Below are 15,416 nucleotides of genomic sequence, written 5' to 3'. Positions count from 1 at the left end.
TCATTGAGCATATCCACCTCTTGATCCTATTAGGTTTATTTTATGGCCAATTTTCAGGGCACATGGTCATGTAAATTGAAGGGACTAGATATGACAGAGGAAGTGCACTGTGGTGTTTGTCGTCGTCTTTGGATGTCAGTGTTTGTATAGGTGGGGGATGAAGGGTGGGGTTCAGCTGTATTTTCAAGTGTTTTGGGGACTAGTCCTGTGGTGCATATAGCAGCCTACAAAAGTAGTGTAAACGACCTGACTTACTTTCTCTCTTTCGCCCAGACAACCGCAATGATTCATTTGGGCAAATAACAACAAAAAAGGCCAATATTAGCACTGTACAGTTACTGTAAATGCCCAACGTTTCTTCAGATTACTAGAAACCTACAAAAACTGCTCGACTACTTCCGCGCAGGCGCAGAATGAGCGACAGTCGGACTGCCGAACTGGTCAAACAGCGGGTGTGAAAATGGTAGGTAACCAAAATAAACACAAACTCGGCCACTGGCTGTGGTGCCATCAACGCGTACGTTGATGACTGTGCTGGTAGCATTAAACTAAGCGCCGTGTCGCGTTTTAGGGAAGCCTTCAGCGGTTAGTTACTGGCGCTCGCTGGTATCACAGGGAAGGTCAGTTGATGTTTTGTAGAGCAGCTAGCTAGCTACTCGTCCCCCTCTCTTTTTGGCAGTCCGGTAACTTCGGCTGTGATCGGGTTCCGTGGTGACACCCCGAAGGCAGACACGCACACACACACCGGGGCGTTTGACCCAAATTCAGGCTAATCCGTAACCACGCTTGACAGGTTGTGCCCGTGATAGGGTCCCCATTGCGGATGTCAGTGATACATTTTGGCTAACTCGGCTAGCATTAGCCGGCATAAGTTACCAGCTGGTGGAATGTAACAATGCTAACCGGTCGTTACCCTCCTGCTCGCGCAGTGGTCCGTACAGACTGTCCCGGCCCTTTGACCCGACGTGGTTGTTAATACCAGAACTCTGTGCAGTCAATAGCAGCTGGATGCACTCACAGAGTTTTGGTCTCCGGGTTTTCAGGAAATGCTTCTCTTCAGTGCAAGTGGCCATATAATGCAGCTGGTGTGGGGAGGTGATTGGTGCACAGTGTGGAGGGACTCGATCACCATCAGGGTTGAAGACCCTGAGGGAAATAGTCAAAAGGGCTTAGAGCCCCGATGAGAGGATTTTCAACGTATTGGTTTTGTCCAAAAAATATTAATTTGAATATCAAAGAAGACGAAGGTAATAACCAAAAAAAAACCTAATTAAATGCTTAATCCATCATCATTTGTGTTGTCAATAAACTATTTGATGAATCAGCTAAGCAAACAGTCTACAGTGTTATGAAAGCAGAAATTGTCTTGAATTAGGTTAAAGTATGACCTTTAAAAGTTGCATTCCAGTTTAATGTCACTTTATTCTGAAGGCATCCTTGAGCTTCAGTTCCTAACTCGCAAAAATATTTTCAATTAAAGTGTCTACACTGTGGAATACCTCTGAAATATCAGTATATACATTATTCTTACAACATTGCAAAATGGAATTTATCTTTTTATGTGACTGTATTTCCAGCAGGGTTTTTGTGGAACACACCAGACTTGTTGCGCCTTATGGTCTGGGTGATGGCATCCCGTTTCCCTACTCATGTTACACCTATGACTGTAGTTATCTGAGCCCCCCCCCCCCCCCCCCACACCTCCCTGGGTACAGCATGTGCTCTGAGAATCCACAACATCCCCCTTCAGAAAAGCCCCTGTTGGATAGGACAGAATCCCCCAGCGCTGTGTCCTTTTTTGATACACGAGTGTTCGTGAGTGTCTCGCGTTGGTCGCTGTCGCCTGAATGCCGGTGGATGTGTGTGTGTCGCTGTGTGTCCTTCTCTGTGTTTCGGTCTGTGTTTGCGTGCTGTTGTCAGTGTTCCCCGGGCTGATCGCACCAGTGTCTGACAGCCCTTGTCCTGTACTTACGCAGCACAAGCTAAAGTCTTCGCAGAGGGACAAGGTACGGCAGTTCATGTCCTTCACACAGGCCGGGGAGAAGACCGCTGTGTACTGCCTCACACAGAATGACTGGAAACTAGAAGTGGCTACAGACAACTACTTCCAGAACCCAGATCTCTACTGCAAGGAATCGATGAAAACGTCAGTGGACCGAAAAAAGCTGGAGCAGCTCTACAATCGCTACAAAGGTAGGTGGGACTCCTATGCAGTAACATGAAATATTTACTAGAATAGATTTGCTTTTCCCGTTATTTCCCCCTTGATAGATCCCCAGGATGAGAATAAGATTGGCATTGACGGGATCCAACAGTTTTGTGACGACCTCTCACTGGATCCGGCCAGTATCAGCGTGCTTGTCGTTGCGTGGAAGTTTCGTGCTGCCACTCAGTGCGAGTTCACCAAGAAGGAGTTTCTGGATGGAATGACCGAGTTGGGGTGAGTGTTTACAACATCGGCGCAATGCACACTCCCAAGTGGAAAATAAGCACTGTGCGTTGTATCGTTGCATGGCGGTTGGTTCAGTGTGGCTGCAGGGAGGGAAGGTTGTCTATATATAGAGCCTCTCCACCACAGGTTTGAGTATTCTGTGTCTTTGTGCAATGGCTCAGTGGAAGAGCTGCTGTGTTTTGACTGTTGAGGTTCACGAGTCAAAGTGCAGTGAGCATAAAGAAAAACATGTGACTTTTTTTGGGTCGTTTTGTGCTTCTTCAATTTTCCTGTGTATTTGTTGCTTATATTGTCCAAACAATCTAGGTGTGACAGCCCCGAAAAACTGAAGGCCCTCTTGCCACGACTAGAGCAGGAGCTCAAAGACGGTGGGAAGTTCAAGGACTTCTACCAGTTCACCTTTAACTTTGCCAAAAATCCTGGACAGAAGGGTCTAGGTAAGAAGAGTGACAAAAACAACAACAACAACAACAACAACAACAACAACAACAACAACAACAACAACAGCAGCAGCAGCAGCAACAGCTTGCTGAGTGCCGTCACTGAATTACAATCGCGTTGAATGAAGCGTTGTGCTTTTTGTCCGTGTGCAGACCTAGAGATGGCTGTGGCCTACTGGAACCTGGTTCTGTCAGGAAGATTTAAGTTCCTTGATCTTTGGAACAGATTCCTTTTGGTGAGTCAAACACTGATCTTATCAAGCGGACCAGCTATTGCCCGGTGCGTGACGGACAAAACCAATTTGTTCTGTATAGTTGAGGATAGAGATTTGAAAATGAAAGGTAAAAGCAAATATCTAAATTTGAATAATTGTGTTGGAGCGTCCCTTATTGAAATGTACATGAGTACACTCAATGTGTTCGTTCCGAATTACAATCGGCAAGACACAAACTGAATAAAAACACACATATATATATATATATATATTGACCAGCAGTTGTCCATTACAGGAACATCATAAACGATCCATCCCAAAAGACACATGGAACCTATTGTTGGACTTTGGGAGCATGATTGCAGACGATATGTCAAACTATGATGAGGAAGGTGAGTTTTGGATGCCAAAATTTCGCAAGATTTGGCATTGAGCCGTTTGTCTTCTCTGTAATGCTGTGAAATGTGAACTTTTAAAAATTCAAATCGATGTGAAACTAATAATATCACGTTTTTGCTTTCTCAGGAGCATGGCCGGTCCTTATAGATGATTTTGTGGAATTCGCCCGACCAATTGTAACAGGATCAAAACGTAAAACTCTCTAAATCCAATCCCGACTGGAAAGCCGGAATCTTGTTTCTTTTACAGTGACTTCATAGTTTTTTTTTTTTTTTTTTAAAGACTTGTACAAAAAAGCAAAAAAAAACAATGAACATTGTAGACTTCGAAGAGAAAACGCAAGCACTTGAAACTGTCAGGACAACACCTTCCAGCGAGCTGACTGAACACTATGAGAACGGGAGCGGCCATGTTTTGTGAGGGGTCATTCGGACTCTGCCGGTATCACTGATGTTTCTCCTGTCCTCTCCGCGTCCCGGACGTCCCTCTGCTCTGCTCCAGGAGGAGCATGACGTGTCAGTGGGGGGCGGGCACTGCACCGAGGGAAGGTTCATCGGCTGTTTGGACTCTAAAGAGGCAGAAAACGGTGTTTTAGGACTCTCCCTCGTCGGCTTTGTTTTGTTACATGAAGTTTTGGGCGACGGTGCAAAGTTCCCTTGTCTTATCTAACTTCAGGACAGAGTGCTCACTACACCAGCGCCAACAGAACCGTTGCAGTTTTTACTGTACATACTGTATCTATTGGGACAGTTTACAAAGAGCTTTACGAAGAATAATATAAATACGTTGAGTTTATAAATGCAGAAGGTGGTTATTTTATGTACAGATGTAAGATCTCTATCGGGACGCCTCAATATAGTGGATGATATGCTGTTGGTTTAATTGTTAGATGGATCTGTCAAGTCATGGAATTGTGAGCTTCTCTTTGAAAGCATGTTGAACGCTTTTTACGTCCCCTCAGGCTGGTTTCACAGATACATTTTCACCAAAGTGAAGGCAGGGCTTTGGTTTAGAAAACTGCTGTTTGGCGGTGTTGATTTGTCTGAATCCTTCAAGGGACAGAGTCCACAGCACCAAAAAAAGACCATTTCTTTTTGAACTGTTAAGGGAAGAGTTTTTGTCTCCCTCCGATTCCGCAGCATATGAATTAAATTTAAAGTGACGAAGAGACTGCATGATACATATCTGTATGTTACGGCGGTGCAAAGCCTTAAGTTCAGAAGCCACGACTCCAAAGAGGGCAACAACAGGTCGAAAGAGTAAGCCTTAAGAATAAATATCTGTCCAATATTTATATTTCCGTACACGCCCATCTGTCCAGTGTTACTGACAGTAGTGAAAGGTAGAATATATTGTTGATACATCATGTAAGTAGCCGAAGTATATTGTCCTTTACAGAAAGATGGAATAAAGCATGAGTTTTCCCATAATCACAAATAGTTCCTTTGTTGATCAGTTAGATGAGGGAATCGCATAGCTGCTCAGACAAGAGGGTTTGAAAAGTTAAGTTAGCCACAGCGTGAATAAACATGTATGTGTTAAAAGAAAGCTTTAATATTTTTTTCCCCTCTTTTTTTTCAGATTTTCCCTCCATGTTGTTAATTGTTAATAATAAAGATAATTTAACAAGATGTCTTTGGTACTTGCATGTGGTATTGGTACATTTGATGTTGGGGCTTTTAACAACAAAGGCCATGAATTTGTTACGTGTTGTCTGTTATTCTGTTTTGTATCTGTTGCAACTTTACAATGTAATATGTCTCTGGCATCAGACTGGTAGTATAAAGCTTTAACACGTCCACTCCTCGCTGTACTTCCTAATACGAGGCAGGTCAGGTGGTATTTATGTCACTATCAATCTACATGCTGGGCCGTTTTTGCAAAAGACTACAACTTCCAGCAGGCATGAAATTGTATTTTTGCAAAAGTGGCTTTAGGGCGATGAGGAACTGAGACCCCAGTCACTACAACGCTCTGCTCCAATAAGACGACGGCCTTTGTTTGTGTCTCTAAGCGTAGTTTTCTTTTAATCGCTGGCCATTGAATAAAAGGCATAATGGTGCCACAGAAGCTGATTATAAAATGTAAACCAGTGAGAATGATGGAAAAAGAGGGAGAATGTCCAGTGTGAATAGAGGGAATATTCACAACAAGCTAAACCTGTTACAGTGTACATACTGGCCCTTTCTATTGTCCTCAGAGACAAACCATTGTAGAAATAGCAGATTGGCTGATTTCCGGCCACTTGGGAGCAGCATTGATATTAAATATCCCTCACAGTGTAAAGAGCGAGTTCAAACACCATTTAGGTCTTTTGAGATGAAACTGCTTAACAAATGGACATTTCTAAAGGGAGGAGGAAGGTGGCTGGGTGGAAGGGGACTTTTGCAAAGTGACATACAATCAAACATGACTTTTTCTCTTCCTCCGATTGTTTTGCATGCAAATGAAGCCCATACCTGTGGATCTCACCTGGGTGTTGCTCAAACTAGCCCCTCCTCTCACAGCAAGGTGAGACATCTGAGACTCAGACTGCTTTGTTATTTACCTTTGCAGCAGCCGGATCGAATCCAGGGAAAAGAAATGAAATAAACTCCTCTGTGCCGGTTGTTCATATCCTCGGTGGATTTCTACCTGCAGCAGAAGGAGCGATGGAAAGGAAAGGAACAGCTTCTCAACCTCTTACATGTAATAACGGCAGTGAAAGGTGAGCTTGCTGGGAAAGTGGCGTTCACTGTGACTTTATGTCTTTCTGTTGGGAAGTGTTGTTAAATGTCAAATGTTCTTGATTTACATCAGCTTCTTTTCATCGACTCTTTGTATTTGCAAGTTTTGTTTTTACTTAAACATGTAAAGCAGTTTCCAAAGGTCAAATACAAAGCTCAGTAAAATATCCTAGCTGAGCATTACTTTGTTGAAAATGTATATGTTTTTTTTTCTTGAGGCTGAATGTTCCTCTAAGCTACCGATCTCACCGGAGAGTAATTTAAACCGGAGTAACCCTCCAGCCGGGGCACTTGATCTCCACACAGCAGAAACCCAACCCCATGGAGGCTGATGTAATGTCTGTCATGAGGGAACAGGAGCGAGAGGACAAGGGTGGGGGGGCAGGAGGGGGGGGGGGGGTGTGACCCCCAGATATCAGCCGCCTCTTCACAGTTGTGCTTAGTGCGTGGTGCTGAACTGTGTGGATCTGCCTCCTCAGGATCGACCCCTATGGCTTCGAGAGACCTCGCGACTTTGACTCCTACAAGGAGATGATGGATGAGTACGTAGCCATCCTCGACCGCAGGTCCATCAGATGGTCCAAGCTCCTTCAAGAGAAACCACACGTGGAGAAGAACTTGACAGGTACTCAGCCAAAGACAAATCGTTGGTTTCTGGCGTCTTTAGGGTGGCATTAATTCTAATATATTTTTTTGTGGAAGTGAAACGGTACGTGCGTAAGGGCGTGCCCAATGAGCACCGGGCCAGGATTTGGATGGCAGCCAGCGGTGCACAGGAGCGCCTGGAGAGCAAACCGGGTCATTACCAGTCTCTGCTGGCCATGGAGCACGACGCCAAGCTGAAGGAAACCATCCATACAGGTGCACACTTACTTTTGACTTTCTCAACAAGTCAAAAGTAAAGATGATTTCATTCCATTCAAGTGCGTTAGTTTCAGGGTATTGGTACGGTGAATACAACAGAGGCATCATCAATGTCATCAGAAGCACATGAAAAGTCCTAATCCCGTCTCCGCGGTCCCCACTACCTCAGACATGCACAGGACCTTTCCAGACAACGTCCTCTTCCAAAGCAGAGCAGAGCCCAGCCTGCAGAGGGCTTTGTACAATGTGCTGCTGGCCTACGGACACCACAACACGGAAGTGGGATACTGTCAGGTGAACAAATCCCTCTCTACTCCCCACTGTTAACATAGCATCTGTTTGCCTAAAGAACAGGACCGGCTAGTCCCTTATTGTTAGTTCGTACACAAGAGTTTCCTCAAAATGGTTTGTTTGCAATATTCACTTCTTGCACTGCTGTACAGAAAACCTAAAAAGGCATATTTAGCAACATCTTTAAGTCAAATAAAGGCAGAGGATGTTTTCTAATGGTAAAGGTTCAAAGGAGTACATTTACATCTTTTCCCAGACTTGTATGTCATCACAAATATATTGACAATATAAAAGTGAGACATCCTTTATCCTTCCTTTTTCCAATATGTTGTTGGATATTTCTGGCTTGTACCTTATGTGTTTGCACACACACACACACACACACATGTCAGAATGAATCAGTGAGCTAGTGAATGCCAGCAGGCTGTTCTCTTCATGTCAGGGCATGAACTTCATTGCGGGCTACCTCATGATCATCACCAAAGATGAAGAGAAGTCCTTCTGGCTCATGGATGCATTGTTGGGCAGAATGCTCCCAGGTACCCTTTCTCTCGTTTCACCCGAAGGCATAACTTGGCCCGAGAGTGGTTTGGTGCACTAACTTAACCCGCCCGTAACAGAGGTTGGCATACGTTCTTCTCTATAAGGGGAAGAAAGACCGGGTTGTGTCACTGCTCGACCACTTCAAATGTGTTCATCAAGTGATCCTTTTGTTACTTGTTTAAACCGATAACTGTATTTTATTGTGATGTATACATTGTGATTAGGGTGGTTACGGTAACTATCGTATTTGTAATGACTGTATAGAGTTGTGCATACAACGCAAATGAATTGTGCTCTCTTATGATGACTAACTAGTGGTGATATAAAATCCAGTTCTCACCTTCTGGACAAACCCACCAATATGAAACATTTAGAGTTCATCTTAGAAATAGAAAAATGGGGCCGGTGCACCGCGAGCGATCACTACTGCACTCAGGAAGTATTAAAACAAATTTCAGACTTCTACAGCTCGGCCATGATGGGCCTGAAGACTGACCAGGAGGTTCTCGGGGAGCTGGTGAAGGCCAAAGCTCCCGCAGTGGGACAGCTCATGGCCCAGTATCCGGGCATATGGACACTCGTGGCGTCACGCTGGTTCATCTGCCTCTACATCGACATCCTCCCAATTGAGGTACGGAAAGGTTCCCTTTAATGGCAGAGACACAGGAGGAGTCCATGGTGATGTTTCACAGACGACTGTACATCGTTTCTTGTTCCTTGCAGACGGTTTTGCGAATTTGGGATTGCCTTTTCTACGAGGGCTCCAAGGTGCTTTTCCGCACCGCTCTCACTCTCATCATTCACCACCAGCCAGAGATCCTCAGAGCGCGCTCATTGAGCGACGTGTGCGAGTGCTTTAAACAAATCACCTGCGGAGCTTTCACCCTGGACTGCCACACCTTCATGCAGGTGGGGAGCGAAAGGAAAGCAGACTTAGTAGATGGTGAACCCATGGAAACAGGGCAACATGCATTAGGGACCATGATTTCTTTTCATTAGAGTATTTCTCAGCCAGATAAGTGTACATCCAAATATATACAGTACTATCAGATCAAGAAATCTCCCACTATTTCAAAAGTTTAAGTTCTTAAATGTATTGATCCATTTAGAAATCATTTATTTTCTAAATTGTTATCAACAATAGTGGGGATTCTTCCATGGAGAATAGATTTACCCGAAGTATATATAGTATATTTTTTAGTAGATTGTGAGAGTTTGACCCACTGCTGGAATGTAAAATCCTTGTTTGCAAAGAGTCTGTAAATCATGGAAAAGGTGAAGCTGAAGCGTATTGGGTGTGTAAACATCTTTAAGAATCATCACGTTGGTGACATTCTCTCAAACTCTGTTCACAGAAAATCTTCACAGAGCCTGGGAGCTTGTCGATGGCAACTATTGATAAACTCAGAGAGAAATGTAGACATAGAATACTGGAGGAAGAATCTGGAAGGCGGTAAAGTGATGGATTCAGCTCCCCCCCCCCCCCCCATGTAACTACTGCACTATGATGAAAGTTGATTGGATCACCAAATGTACTACTGGGGGCTTTTTGTTTTGCTTGTGTTGTCATTCTGAGATCTTTTAGATCAAAATCTATATGTCAGCTGCTCAAAATTGATCAAACCTGATACTTATTTAAAACTGCCATTGATTTTAGGACATGCAAGTATTATGTCTGCAGTAGTAGAGGAGGGAAACTATAGATGTTTTAATTCTTTTACCTTTATTTTAATGGAGAAAGGGAAACATAGCTCGCAGTTAACCTGTTCAAACTTTCCATTAATCATTCTGAAGTCCTGACTTACAAAATGTTGCAATTCACTTTTTGTTCACACAAACTAATTGGGCTAATCCTTTCCCTGATCTAGCTTATGTCAAAACTGCCACTGCCAAATAAAGTGAAAGAATTTGGTGATTTTAAGGTTACATTTTTGGTCCCAGGGGCCAATCCTCACAGACCGTCCCCCACGCTGCGAATACAGAGGAGCAACGATGTGATAAAACCGCACAGTAACACAGAGTTCAGTCCTACTGGCTTTCATTTCAATCAATCATTCCTACCTGCAGGATTTAAACCCCCTTCACAATAAAATAGTATCAACTATTTATTAAATGTGTACATCGTTTCCTTAGTATTTGATCAATTCAACAGATATTGTTCTAGAATAGTGCACTGACTCTTGATTCAAAGAATGTGATGGGGTGTAAGGCTGCTCCATGTCAAAGTGTCCCTGAACAAGACACCTGACCCCTAATTGCCCCCCAGGCAAAATGTAACGCATGGGTTATAATGCAATGTAAGTCGCTTTAGATAAAAGCATCAGCTAACTGACATGAAATGTAAAACAAACCAGAAACCAGTTTGACAACTGATGAATGAATGCACGATGGCTAAAATTAATCAAATAGTGTTCATTCACGTTTATTGACCGCTCCTTTAGAAAACAGCTCAAACAAATCAATTAAAACCCAATTAAATCACTACATGGACATTTAGATCACGGTGGATAAAAACATAACCAAAAAAACCCCCCTCAAACATCTTCACTTTGTCACATCAAACACTGTGTGGTAGTAACAGTACATGAAGGCTACGGGAGCCAGTGTCCCAGGCATGGCAGCACGCAGTCAGTGGTACCTCCATGGTATTGGCTTTACTTTAATCCCATCTATGTTACAGCTGGGAAGGCACTGAATAACACACAACACATGTCCTTAGACACTTTAGTTCTTAGAAGACAATATTCGAGATAACTTTAGTGCAACTTCAACTAAAAAACAAACAGAAAACTCCAAGGCATAGCCATATTTAGGGGGTAATGAAACAAAAACTAGACAACCAGTGGATTTAAAAACGTCCAGCGCATTATTACACCTACAGGATGTCATGAGCGTTCTCAAGTGTATTTTAGTTTGTTTGAGGGCAACTCCTGTTTTGTGCAAACATTGTAACAGACTCCATGTGGCTACCATGATTCCTCAAATAGTGTCACATTTGGGGAAATCTAAATCTGTGCCTATAATATGGCCAAAAACAGTTATCTTACAAAAGTACCCCTATAAAATCAGTCAGGTACCCTGAAGAGAAGGGAAATAAGGGACATATTCACACCCATTCCAGTGAACAAAACAAATTCCTAAATGCATTTTAAGCCCAAATAGGACTCCTTGCATGTCCTTTAAGATTAGTTCATTGTGATTTTAGTAGGTTAACATAAAATCTGCAAGTTAGGGCTGAAAAGAATCCTGAGATCTATACCATATAAAGTGGATTAAATTACAGCCAAAAATATTCCCTTTAAAGTAACAAACCTCATTTAGGGAAAGACCACAAAAAAGTCTTCGAAGCAGATGAGCAAGAAAAGCTACGGTAGCTTTTCCATCAGTCACACAATCCCTCAAAGTTCCTTTGACAGAAATCATAAATAGAATACAATTCGAGAGCTCCTATTGACCCTCTGATCACCATCCACGCTCAGCTTCACATAGTACCGGTAGGTCACCCCCCCCCCCCCCCCCCAGTTCATCGCAATCTCCAAACAAAGCCCCTTCTTTCAAAAATGAGCACATCAGTTGAGAAAAAAAAAAAAGCCTATCAACCTCCACAAAGTGACAATGACTAGTGTTACTCATGAGGGCAAATAACAGCACACACAGATGCAAGGAGAGGGGGAGAGGAGGGGGCAAGTCTCATTAAACAGTGGTTAATCTTAAGAGTCGGGACCTGCACGCTCTGGTCTCTGGTGACCTGAGCGCTGACCTCAGATGGTCTGGTAGCCGGCGTGGCTCCGCTTCCTCCCGATGAGGTACGCCAACAGCACAATGAGGACCAGGCCGGCTAATGCTGCTCCGACTACGATGGGGATCAACATGTCGTCCTCGTCCAACTGGCATTCCTCCGCTGAGAGAGAGAGAGAGAGAGAGAGAGAATTAAAGCGAGACAAAGCGGATTCATTTGGCCTCGAGTCGACTAGGACGAGGGCCTACCTGCTCCGAACTGATCGCCGCTGAGGCCGAACGGCTGCACCTGCAGCTGGAAAGTGTTGATGGAGAAATCCTGGGCCACAGTCAGAGTTTGCTCCTCGTGGCACATGTACGAGAAGCCGAAGGTGCCCCGTAGGAGGTCCAGACTGCGGTTAGTGGCTGAGAAGCGCTCTACAGCGGGAACACAGAGAGGCCCTCATTACCGGGGAAAGAGGAGTCAAGGGGCCAACGAAACGAGATACATTCAACAGTTTTCTACTCAAGATTTAAATAAAACATTAAGCATCCTCTGAAAGTCGTGCTCATTTAAATGGCCACAATTTGCTCAGTTGACTGCAGTTATCATTTAGATCATTCAATCCAAATATTAAATCGACACGCAACACGCAGCTTGGGGGATAAAAAAAGTGAGATTTAAGTTTGATAAACAAGTATTTTATGAGCACTTGTCCAGTTGAACTCATTAGGGGGACGATAACTCACACCACTATCCATGCAAGTGTAACAGATTTTTTATTTTTGGCCACTTTAAGATGACGTTGAATTGGCACCTCTCTAACAGGGTTTAAAAATGTACAGGAAGTTGTTACATACAAGAAAACATGTTTCCTTTGAATTTACTAAGTACGTTGTCAAAAGTTCCTCCAGTGTCTAAATTAAAAAGTAGTCATAACACAGAATCACGGTCAGTTGAGTCTTTGTATATTTGGCACGAAACCGCAAAAATCCAGATTACATTACAAACAACTGAGTTGGATCACATTTATTTAACCAGTTAGGTGGTTACCATAGGAACTGGCAGCTCTAATGAACTCACCTTTCATGTCTGACAAGTCTGCCGACAGAGACACTTCACTCAGATGGTACTTATTGGACGTGGCATTCTGGAGAGAAGACAGCAAGAAGTTAGTAATGTTGCAGTAAAGTGAGTGTAAAGCAAGCTCCAGCTGGCACCAAGTGGCTATTTCAGGAAGTACAGGGGGTTTAGTGCACATGGCTGTGAGGGAAGGGGGGGCAACTCTGTCCACTACCCCTGCCTTAGTCTAGGCCATGGGAAAAGAGCCGAGGAGGGGACATAGCGATGAGAGGAGGTCACAGCACGTCCAACGAGCCTCCTGAGCCGTTGATTCTCGAGAAGCATTTTGGAGCGCCAGGATCCACAAGTCTGAGGAGCATGAAGCGCAGAGGCACAAAACAAGTAGGTGACAAATAACCTCAGTAACTTACCAGAGTGAAGATGAAGGTGAGGTTGGTCTTCTCTGCATCCGTTGAGAGCAGCAGGGAGGCTCTGTCGGAGTTACACGACCCGGAGGACTTTGTCACATTGGGCCGAAGGTTCAGAACCTCCTGCACAGTCTGTAGATGAATAGAAACCAACCTTAAGCATTGCAAAATTGTTAAAGTGTCTGTAAATTTAGCAACGGAATTCAGACATCTGCGTGGTGGGCTATATTTAGGCACCTTATTTTGTGAGACAGAGTTGAAGGTGATGTTGAGCTGGAGACCCATGGATGCCAGTAAACAGGAAGTACCGTTGCTACTGGTGACCACGTAGTTTCCTTTCTCAGGCCTGCCGGGGTCTTTGTGCGGCGCAGCAGTGGTTTGGGCTGTTGTGGGCGGGGCCACTGTAGCCAAACCCTGGTGCAGCAAGGCAGCTGCAAGAAGCACATGGTTGAGAGTCTGGACTAGTATTACAGAGATGAACATTAAATAAATAGGATTTGAAACCAACAGTAATAAATAATAACCTCCGGAATTGACAAAGTCAGTCAAAAAAGTGCCTTAAAGGCTAAGGCACTTTTTTGATCCTTATGATGGGCTCATTTTGATTTACAAGATTTCACTATGAAGTGGATGAAGACCAAAATTTGAATTCAACCTCAAGATTTTCCTTCCCATTTTTATCTAAGAATGTTTATTTTCTCTCTTGGTTCTGTTAAGTTAAGCTGGGACAAGCTTAATCAGGCAAAGGAAGTTTAAAAATACCCCAGAAAGTTATGTTATATTTGATACCAGAGCTTTGAAGCTCGCAGTGAAATCCTTTATCGAAGAGCTCAAAGCTTGAATTAGTACGTACCACACTAGTAGAATATATTTATTTTTACTTGCAGAGGTTATTTTTTTATTTACAGCTGAAAGATGGATCTAATGAGGAAGAATAGGGCTGAAGATCAATCGTTGCATCGATGAAACGAGTGAGATGGAGTTGCCCAACGTGAGAAATTCCTTTAATGGGACAGAACCAAACAACGGCTAAAATCCTCTCAAATAACAAAAACATTACAAATTGTGGTTATGCGGATTGTTTTTCTGTCAACTTGTTGAACGAGTCATTGTTCCAAGAATACTTGCCACAATAATCCACTGAAGTTGCAGCAGCATAATAATAATATGTAATAGTTCTTCTGGCTGAATCGGTTTCACCGTACAGAACACGTGTTTACACTCATATTCTGAAAGGGTATATTTTGCTCACTTTAACTACACAGCATTCGGTTATGTAGAAGACTTTTTTTGTCACAGTTAAACCCTTGACATGAACAATACCACCATTACCAATAACGCACCTCTTTTTTTTAAGGAGATTATGGAAGAAACCTACTCAGCCAATTCTGCATTTCCATGGCCAAGCAACCCAAACCTCCAATGTAAACGCGTGTTGGTCGGACATGCCACAATAACTTAACGTTACATTTCAGTGAAGTCTTTACAGATTAAATCGCCATAGAGCAGAGGAGCCGATGGCTAACTGAAGCTCTCCCCAGCGCTGTAGCCGTAGTTGAGGGCAGTTTATCTGTGACCTTCGGTAACGGTACAGTTTTGCTCGGCAGATAATTCTTAATAAAATAGAGAGTAAACGGATGGATAATCACCTAAAATCAACTGCAACGTCAGTCCCAGGAACCATGGCTGCACACCGCCAATCTGCGTCATGTTCCTTGGGTTCGTCTCCGGCTGCTCGTCGGGGAGAATTCACAGCAACACGACAAGAGTTAGCTAACGTTAGCTTAGCGGCTAGTCCTGCTAACGTTAGCTTAACAACAAGAAAAAAAATGAGAAATACAAGTCTAGCGCACGGATTCGTTATGATGATAAGGCGCAATTCCCAGAAACAAACCTACTAAACTTCTTATATTGGAATACGCTCGCTTTAAGGCTGGTTCAGCTCCTCTATTCACACTTTATGACCACCGCTTCAGCAAACAAGTCTGACATCGGGGTCATGTGACTTTATGACACAGGCTCAGGAAGTCACGTGTTCAACAGCAGACACACGACCTGCTCATTTAAACATTTATTTTGAATTATTCAAGTCTAAACACGACACTGACATTTATCCAATGATAGTACACGATGTTTGTCATGTACTGTCTTAAGCCTAGAATTTTGAGACACATTACTTGTGTACTCCTTGCGACTTTTTACATTTTCTTCACTCAAATATCTTGTTTAACAACAGATAAGAATTCAATTATTACCTTTCAGACAAGGATTTTTCATT

General features: G+C 43.4%; 3 protein-coding genes across 6 annotated transcripts; 2 read left to right on the top strand and 1 right to left on the bottom strand.

Moving 5' to 3' along the window:
* The first annotated feature begins 325 nt into the window (after positions 1-325).
* On the top strand, positions 326-5,137 carry LOC119229158 (DCN1-like protein 1). 3 transcript variants are annotated; one of them, XM_037489330.2, is made up of 7 exons: positions 326-463; positions 1,977-2,193; positions 2,272-2,440; positions 2,759-2,889; positions 3,046-3,128; positions 3,403-3,499; positions 3,633-5,137. In XM_037489330.2, exons 1-7 carry the CDS (start codon positions 461-463, stop codon positions 3,710-3,712), a joined length of 780 nt encoding a protein of 259 aa, XP_037345227.1. In that variant the 5' UTR covers positions 326-460; the 3' UTR covers positions 3,713-5,137. The 3 variants fall into 3 exon arrangements, with proteins under 3 accessions (XP_037345227.1, XP_037345229.1, XP_037345228.1); XM_037489332.2 differs by lacking the exon at positions 326-463 and adding an exon at positions 485-620; XM_037489331.2 differs by lacking the exon at positions 326-463 and adding an exon at positions 1,102-1,247.
* A 933-nt stretch (positions 5,138-6,070) lies between these two features.
* Positions 6,071-9,417, top strand: LOC119228371 (growth hormone-regulated TBC protein 1-A-like). The gene is made up of 8 exons (XM_037487813.2): positions 6,071-6,213; positions 6,712-6,857; positions 6,935-7,093; positions 7,266-7,390; positions 7,830-7,926; positions 8,389-8,561; positions 8,654-8,839; positions 9,286-9,417. Exons 1-8 carry the CDS (start codon positions 6,158-6,160, stop codon positions 9,385-9,387), a joined length of 1,044 nt encoding a protein of 347 aa, XP_037343710.2. The 5' UTR covers positions 6,071-6,157; the 3' UTR covers positions 9,388-9,417.
* A 919-nt stretch (positions 9,418-10,336) lies between these two features.
* lamp1b (lysosomal associated membrane protein 1b) lies at positions 10,337-15,164 on the bottom strand. 2 transcript variants are annotated; one of them, XM_037487816.2, is made up of 7 exons: positions 15,033-15,164; positions 14,788-14,869; positions 13,376-13,569; positions 13,142-13,270; positions 12,732-12,798; positions 11,918-12,085; positions 10,337-11,831 (listed from the first exon to the last, which is right to left on the bottom strand). In XM_037487816.2, the coding sequence occupies exons 2-7, from the start codon at positions 14,846-14,848 to the stop codon at positions 11,692-11,694; spliced, it is 759 nt and encodes a 252-aa protein (XP_037343713.2). In that variant the 5' UTR covers positions 14,849-14,869; positions 15,033-15,164; the 3' UTR covers positions 10,337-11,691. The 2 variants fall into 2 exon arrangements, with proteins under 2 accessions (XP_037343713.2, XP_037343711.2); XM_037487814.2 differs by having other exon boundaries at positions 14,788-15,164.
* Between the last annotated feature and the right edge of the window lie 252 nt (positions 15,165-15,416).

Source organism: Pungitius pungitius, chromosome 10, assembly GCF_949316345.1.
Source record: "Pungitius pungitius chromosome 10, fPunPun2.1, whole genome shotgun sequence".
NCBI classification, from domain to species: Eukaryota; Metazoa; Chordata; class Actinopteri; order Perciformes; family Gasterosteidae; genus Pungitius; species Pungitius pungitius.
This window is presented reverse-complemented; position numbering and strand designations above follow the sequence as displayed.

Bases quoted from the DNA above. Each gene is read 5' to 3' on its own strand.
- lamp1b (XM_037487814.2), bottom strand. From the start codon at position 14,848: ATGACGCAGATTGGCGGTGTGCAGCCATGGTTCCTGGGACTGACGTTG. The intron at 12,799-13,141 runs GTAAGTTACTGA...TCTTCTCTCCAG, and splicing joins TCACCTTCATCTTCACTCTG to AATGCCACGTCCAATAAGTA. The intron at 11,832-11,917 runs GTAGGCCCTCGT...TCTCTCTCTCAG, and splicing joins CGGCGATCAGTTCGGAGCAG to CGGAGGAATGCCAGTTGGAC.
- LOC119229158 (XM_037489330.2), top strand. The intron at 2,194-2,271 runs GTAGGTGGGACT...CCCCCTTGATAG, and splicing joins GCTCTACAATCGCTACAAAG to ATCCCCAGGATGAGAATAAG. The intron at 2,890-3,045 runs GTAAGAAGAGTG...GTCCGTGTGCAG, and splicing joins TCCTGGACAGAAGGGTCTAG to ACCTAGAGATGGCTGTGGCC.
- LOC119228371 (XM_037487813.2), top strand. From the start codon at position 6,158: ATGGAAAGGAAAGGAACAGCTTCTCAACCTCTTACATGTAATAACGGC. The intron at 6,858-6,934 runs GTACTCAGCCAA...TTTTTGTGGAAG, and splicing joins CGTGGAGAAGAACTTGACAG to TGAAACGGTACGTGCGTAAG. The intron at 8,840-9,285 runs GTGGGGAGCGAA...CTCTGTTCACAG, and splicing joins ACTGCCACACCTTCATGCAG to AAAATCTTCACAGAGCCTGG.